Raw genomic sequence first — 8,001 nt, forward strand, 5'->3', positions numbered from 1 at the left:
AACTTAGAATCCTTCGTATTAAAGCCCTGGCCAAACGAATAAAACATCGGCATAAAACATCATCCAACATTGTTGCATGAAACATGTTTTATCAAAAATTTCGTAAAACATCTCTTTTGTTCTCATCTTTGATCAACAATGTTGCGTTCGTTTGGCCACCCCTTAAAACATTTGTTTTACTAACGCAAGCGCAGTAGGTTAAAGTTTGGCAAATGCAACGCAGTAACTGTAGGAAGCTGTGCGGCAGCGCTTTACCATCACAGATATTTCAACATTTGTTTGATTCGTTTGGCTAGGTCATAAAACATCGTCCAACAATGTTGGTACAAAAATGTTTGACAATGTTTTACGGATGTTTTATTCGTTTGGCCAGGCCTTAAGTGGCCCGTAAAGTCCTACATTCCTGGACGCTTCCGTACGTAAGTTATAAGTAAGCTTAAGGATTCAAATGGTAATGTTACGTCAGATCCTGCAGATATAGCAAAATCTTTAATCGATATTTTATTAATGTTTCTCGTACTACTACAAAAAATATACCAAGATGTACGAAGTCACCTGTAGATATTATGGGAAGCGAATCGGAAGCTCCTTTTTACTGCACCCCCTATATCTCTTGACAAATCTGAGATAATCTCTCTCTTAAAAATTAGAACGTTTCTGGAACCAAACAGCATTCCTATGAAAATCTTAAAACTTTTTCCCCTCTTATATCACTTCCTTTGTCCCAAATTATAAATGAATCTTTCTAGCCTGGGATATTCCAAAACAAAATGAAGTTGGCAAAAGTAATACCACCTTTTAAGAAAGATATCCACTTCCAGCTTCTAATTATAGACCTATTTCTCTGCTTTCTATCTTTAGCAAAATAACCAAAAAAGTTATCTATAATTTTCTAAAAGCGATGTTACATACTTTATACCCTGGGTACCAGACTCACTATATACATATTGACCATGCCCTAGTTAGTTTAACAAAAGCGATAAAGAATTCATTAGACAAAAAGAAGTCTTCTTCTTTTTTAGCATTCCGTCGATAACGACGATGACGTGGGGAGGAGCTAGTGCCCATGCCGCAAGTGAGATGACAGCCCAATTGCTGCCTTGAAGGTCCTGTTGCAAGTTTCACATTTGTAGGCCGCCTCAGTAGGTGGTGGTTCTGGTTCCAGCTTGCGTAGCCTCTTGTTTGTCCATAGTTGCACGTTTCTTCTCCTGATGGCATCAGCAGCGCTTGGTTGTAAGAAATTGCGGTGGCGCTTGGCTGCTCACGAGACGTGTCCTGGGGCTTAAGGCTGGGGTGAAACCCGTTTTTATAGCTTTTATATTTTTATGATTTTATGAGTTGGAATTCTCAGTATTGTTCGAATGTATGCAAGAATACGAAGTACGTAAAACCGAAGGAATCTCACGAAATTGGAGAAGATCACTCTTGAACGTTGGAACTCTCTATGCGAAGTTGAATTCTACCAAAGACAAAGACAAAGTGAACGTTGAAACTCTCTATGCGAAATTGAATTCTACCAAAGACAAAGACAAAGTGAACGAACAGACAAGTAACACTTATCGTATTATATTTTTGTCATATATATATATATATATATATATATATATATATTCATTTTTTTCCTTATTCGATATTTATATACAGTCCTCTTAGAACAAATTTTTCGTACCTAATCTAACTCTGCTACCCTAGGTGGAAATACCAAAAGAATTTCCCTACCTAGGCCTGATATTGAACCTAAGCAGGGATAATATTCTAAATGGTCTTAACCTTCGCCGGATTTATGTTATTGATTTATCTATTTGAGTTTAAATGTTTATGGGGATGTAGATAGGTTTGTAGCCCACAATGTCTCTTGATAGCGGCAGCGCCACAGCTCCCTCTAGGCCAGCTCCAACATCCTTGCTTGCGAAAAAGAAAAGAATCCGAGGAGGCTACAAAGCTCACTGTACAAAATTAATAACTGAAGCAAAACATGTTTTTGATTCTGATGAAGTAAATCTCTTTAAACTCGAACATTTGTCTGTGTCATTAAAAGATAAATTAACTGTTTTGCGGAGTATTGATGATGAAATTTTCAACCTCATTGACGACGATGATGTAGAAGCTGCAGTTTTAGAATCTGAAGAACTTAGGTCTGAAATTCAGGGATTTATTATAAGAATAGATGCAAAACGGGACGAGCTCAAACTAGGAGTAACAAAAAACGTGAGCTCGACAGAAACCTCTTTACCTAGCCGCCAAATTTCAGTGCCTGAAAATGCAGCGAAATTGCCAAAACTTCAGTTACCCAAATTTCAAGGTGACCCAAGAAAGTGGCCAGAATGGTGGGATGCATTTGACGTGATTCATAACAGTACATCTCTAACTCCCACCAACAAGTTCAGGCATTTGAAATCTCTCTTAGAAGGCCCAGCAGAAACAGCGATTTCGGGTATACAAATAACCGGGGCGAATTATAACGAAGCAATAGACATATTAAGACAGCGTTTTGCTCAAAAACAAGTTATCATAAATGCACACATGGAAACATTACTAAATCTACAAAAGGTATCGTCTGACAGGGATCTTAAGGCTTTTAGAAAGCTGTTTGACACTATCGAAGTAAATGTGCGTAGTTGAAAGTCTCTGGGAATCGATTTTGAACAATACGGGGCACTTTTGGTTCCAGTATTAATGAGCAAAATTCCTGATGAAATTCGTTTAGAAATTACGAAGGGGGCAAAGGGTGAAAATTGGAAGCTTGATTATATCATGACTATTTTGAAAGCCGAACTTGAAGCGCGTGAACAATGCAGCCTTTTGAAGCAAAGTAGTTCTAGCACAAGTAAAATAAATGCTGCCAGCGCGCCGTACACAACATCAGCCTTTTTTTTGTCGGATGGAAAAATCACATGCTCATTTTGCAAGGGAACACACCAGTCAGCAAAATGCCACATTGTTTCCAACCCACAAGCAAGAAAAGAAATCCTGAGGAAACAAGGACGATGTTATGTTTGTTTGAAAAAAGGACACTTGTCAAGAGCCTGTTCTAGCAACATTCGATGCTATTCCTGCAAACTACGTCATCATGTGAGCATATGTGAGTCGAGAGGTCAAGCACCCCACGCTGAGCTAGCTAATCCTCTACAGTTGCATCAGTCATCAGTCCATCAGGGTGTTAATCCCCGAGCGCCTGGTGTTAATTTTGTACAGTCAGAGGTGCAAATTGGTCAATTACCAAAAGGGACACGGATAGGCGCCGGTGACAACACTCGTCCAGGTGCCTCAAGCATGCCGCAGCCTCATGGCCCCTCAACGTCTACTTTGTTTGTCGATGCAAAAAATGCTGTTCTTTTGCAGACGGCCAAAGGCTACATTTCTCCGGCCACGAATTCTCAGCAAACGGCCGCGGCGCGTCTAATTTTCGATAGTGGAAGCCAAAGGTCATACATCTCCGCAAGATTACGAGACTCCTTAGCCCTGCCAGCCGTTGGCCGCGAAACATTGACCATAAAAACTTTCGGAGAAGAAGAAGGCGAAATCAAGGTATGTGACGTCACTCAGTTCTGTGTGAGAAGTCCATATAACGATACGATTGTCTACGTTACAGCTTATGTTGTTCCCGTTGTCTGCTCACCACTACAAAATCAGGAGATAAATTTTGCAACTCAAGCATACCCTCATCTTGCAACTCTCCCCTTAGCTGATTTCCAAATATCCTCATGCTCTTCAGAAATTGATATTCTCATTGGACTGGACTTTTATTGGTCATTCGTATCTGGAGGATGTATAAGGGGGGAGAAAGGGGGTCCTTGTGCCCTTGAATCTACACTTGGATGGATACTGTCCGGAGAAATACAAAATTGTAAGGAATTAAGGCCTGTATCCACGAACCTGACGCAAACACACGTTTTAAAGGTGGCAGAACGTACCCTAGACGACACAGTATCTGATTTCTGGAAATTAGAGAGTCTTGGAATAGATCAAAGGAGGGAAAACTCGGTCTATCAACAGTTCGAAGAAGAGATTCAATTCAAGAACGGGCGTTACGAAGTTAAGCTCCCCTGGAGCCGAACCATCCTCTTCTGCCAGATAACTACGTTTTGTGTCGCAAGAGACTTCAAGGACTGTCTCACAAATTAAAGGCAGATTCAAATTTAATGAAAGAATACAGCTCTATAATGAAATTACAAGAAGAAATGGGCATAATTGAAAGGGTAAAGGACGACCAAGAAGCCCCAGTAGGCCATACCCACCATCTGCCGCATCATCCCGTCGTGAGACAAGACAAGTCAACAACAAAGGTTAGAATTGTGTATGACGCATCCGCTAGCGTTGCTGGAGGAGCCTGCTTGAACAACTGCCTATTCGAAGGACCATGTCTCCTTAAGACAGTTGCAGAAATTCTCGTCAAATTCCGGCTTCATCGAGTAGCTCTGACGTCAGACATCGAAAAGGCGTTTCTAATGATATCCATTCACAGCTCTGATCGCGATGTACTGCGTTTTCTGTGGTTCACGAATATTGAAGAAACAATGGAGATACAAGAGTATAGATTCTGCCGAGTGGTATTTGGAGTTTCATGCAGCCCGTTTCTTCTAAATGCCACGCTCAAGAGACATATTGAAAATTACGCCGCAGAAGAACCAGAAATATGCAACAAGCTCATCAACTCTTTATATGCTGACGACATAAACTCAGGAAGTCACACAATCGAAGAAGCTTTTGAATTGTATGAAAAATCAAAAAGATTGATGCAGAAAGGAGGTTTTAATCTGAGAAAATGGCGCTCCAATTCGTCAGAAGTAATGAATGCAATTCGACAACAAGAGAGCTCAGATGCAGTCAACTGTGAAGACACTCGAATGCATCGCGAAGATGATGAATCCTTCGCCAAATCCACAACTGGAAAACTCACGACCGAAGAAGCAAGTGATGCCAAGGTGCTAGGTGTTCCATGGAACAGTGAAACTGATGTGCTTAGCTTCAAGCTGTCACATTTGGCCGAATTAACAAAGGAAAACAAGGTCACGAAGAGAGCTATTTTAAGAACAATAGCGAGCTTATTCGACCCATTAGGACTAATCACTCCCATCAGCACACCCTTGAAAGTATTCTTACAACAGCTTTTCGAATCAAAGCTCGAATGGGATGAACAAGTTCCAGAGCATTTCCAGAAAGATTGGATAGTCATGATGTCACAGCTCAAGCGCATCGGGAAGGTGTCTGTACCAAGATATTACTTCAGCGATATCCCATCAATTAAAAAACCCGAAAGAATTCAGTTGATTGGTTTCTGCGATGCCTCAGAAAAAGCGTATGCTGCTGTCGTCTATGCCAGAGTTACAACGGACGATAAAGCATCTGTAACCCTTGTTATGTCAAAGTCACGAATTGCTCCTCTTTCTCGAATGACTATCCCTCGACTCGAGTTGTTATCATGCCTGATTCTTGCAAGGTTGATCACTGCACTTAAAGAAATGCTCAGTCCCTTGATAGAGATAGACATATCACATTGCTTTACCGACTCTATAAGCGCTCTTTATTGGATCAAGGGAGCATCAAAGGAATGGAAACTTTTCGTGGAAAACAGAGTACAAGAAATAAGAAAACTTGTTGGCCCTGAAAGGTGGTTGCACTGTAGGGGTAAAGAAAATCCAGCAGACATACCCACAAGAAAGGCGAGTGTGGCAAAGCTTGCAGAGGGATCGACATGGTGGAGAGGCCCAACTTGGCTTGCAAATGATCACGTATCGATTCCTATAGCTCAAGAATTGTTCGAGACAGAAGAGATGCCAAGCGACTGCAGCGGCGAGTTGAAAGCTTCAGACCCTTCTAAGACAACGGTTCTAAGTACGTCCGCAGAGATTACGCACAATCTTCCAGAAATAATCCATATTGAAAGATACAGCTCTTACAACAAGGTGTTACGAATAACAGCGTACGTACTTCGATTTGTCTACAACATTAGAAATAGAGACGACAGAAAAACAGAAGAACTCTCAGCTAAGGAAATGGAAACGGCAGAAAATATCCTTATTCATTCCGCACAAATGACCATCAACAAGGCCTACGTCAAGAAAATAGAGCCACAACTCGATGTATTCAAGGATAAGGATGGAATTTTGAGATGTGGTGGTCGTCTGAATAATTCAAATCTAGATGTTCAAGCCAAGAATCCCATATTACTACCTAGAGACAGCCAGTTGACCATCCTGATCATCCTTCAAAGTCATTCGAACGTCATGCATAACGGCGTGAAGGAGACCCTTGCAGACTTACGATCACGATTTTGGATTGTCAAGGGCCGTCAGCTTGTGAAGAAGACAATCAGACCGTGCAGATTGTGCATCCGTATCCAAGGCCAGTCATACGGAGAACCGAAAATGAGCCAACTGCCAGATTTTCGCGTTTACGAGGCACACGCATTTGATGCAGTCGGCATTGACTTTGCAGGCCCTCTGTACGTAAGAACGGAAGACAATTCACTGAAGAAGGTGTATATAGCTTTATTTACGTGTGCTACCACTAGAGCGTTACACATTGAAGTTGTACCAGATATGACAACCAATACCTTTTTATTGTGTCTCAAGCGTTTCGTTAGTAGAAGAGGGATTCCAAGAATCATCGTAACAGATAATGCAAAAACATTCAAAGCGGCTTCAAAAATACTCGTCAAGCTCTTCAAGTCAAGGGAAATAAGTAATTACCTTACAGATAGAAAGATACGATGGAAATTTAACCTTGCTAAGGCCCCATGGTGGGGTGGATTCTACGAGAGACTAATACGCGGAATAAAATCATGTCTTAAAAAGAATTTATCAAAGGCGAAACTCTCTTATGATGAGATACAGACCATCATTATACAAATCGAATCGGTATTAAACTCAAGACCTCTTACATATCTTTATTCATCGGAACTCGAAGAACCGTTAACGCCCTCTCACCTTGTAATCGGGAGAAGACTACTTAGTCTACCAGAACGGTATTTAGAAGAAGATATCGACTACAACGAGACGGCAGACGTTGCAAGAAAAAGGGAACAGCATGTTGCTCGAGTTTTTCAGCATTACTGGCGGCGCTGGAAGAAAGAATATCTAATCGATCTTCGGGAATATCACAAGGTGCCAAATAAGACTCGTGATAGACCAAATATCAACATCGGAGATGTCGTTACGGTTCAAGATGAAAACATTCGAAATCGCATTGAATGGAAACTTGGTCGAGTTGCAGATTTAATCATAGGACGCGATGATGTAACCCGCGGTGCCAGAATTCAGCTAGCTAACGGAAATTTCATAGAACGACCAATTCAAAAACTGTTTCCGTTAGAACTTTCTTCAGAGCCCAAAGAAGCCTGTGCGACCAATGAAAAAACGACAAGGTCCGAGGACAAGCAAGGAAAAACGAAAAGAAAGGCAGCAGTCATCGCGCAAGAAAGTATTCGAATTATTGACCAGCTTGAGGAAGATAACGAACTATGAGGAAAGCTGGTCAAGGGGGGAGTGTAAGAAATTGCGGTGGCGCTTGGCTGCTCACGAGACGTGTCCTGGGGCTTAAGGCTGGGGTGAAACCCGTTTTTATAGCTTTTATATTTTTATGATTTTATGAGTTGGAATTCTCAGTATTGTTCGAATGTATGCAAGAATACGAAGTACGTAAAACCGAAGGAATCTCACGAAATTGGAGAAGATCACTCTTGAACGTTGGAACTCTCTATGCGAAGTTGAATTCTACCAAAGACAAAGACAAAGTGAACGTTGAAACTCTCTATGCGAAATTGAATTCTACCAAAGACAAAGACAAAGTGAACGAACAGACAAGTAACACTTATCGTATTATATTTTTGTCATATATATATATATATATATATATATATATTCATTTTTTTCCTTATTCGATATTTATATACAGTCCTCTTAGAACAAATTTTTCGTACCTAATCTAACTCTGCTACCCTAGGTGGAAATACCAAAAGAATTTCCCTACCTAGGCCTGATATTGAACCTAAGCAGGGAT

The 8,001-nt window shown here is 40.9% G+C and overlaps 2 protein-coding genes across 2 annotated transcripts; both read left to right on the top strand.

Moving 5' to 3' along the window:
• The first annotated feature begins 2,676 nt into the window (after nt 1–2,676).
• LOC148960443 (uncharacterized) lies at nt 2,677–4,125 on the top strand. Its single transcript, XM_089115743.1, has one exon. The coding sequence runs from the start codon at nt 2,677–2,679 to the stop codon at nt 4,123–4,125; it is 1,449 nt and encodes a 482-aa protein (XP_088971869.1).
• A 56-nt stretch (nt 4,126–4,181) lies between these two features.
• On the top strand, nt 4,182–7,466 carry LOC135683881 (uncharacterized). The gene has a single exon (XM_065199262.2). It carries the CDS (start codon nt 4,182–4,184, stop codon nt 7,464–7,466), a length of 3,285 nt encoding a protein of 1,094 aa, XP_065055334.2.
• Nucleotides 7,467–8,001: the final 535 nt, after the last annotated feature.

This window comes from Rhopilema esculentum, chromosome 4, assembly GCF_057945365.1.
Source record: "Rhopilema esculentum isolate cy_ngs chromosome 4, ASM5794536v1, whole genome shotgun sequence".
Lineage (NCBI taxonomy): Eukaryota > Metazoa > Cnidaria > Scyphozoa > Rhizostomeae > Rhizostomatidae > Rhopilema > Rhopilema esculentum.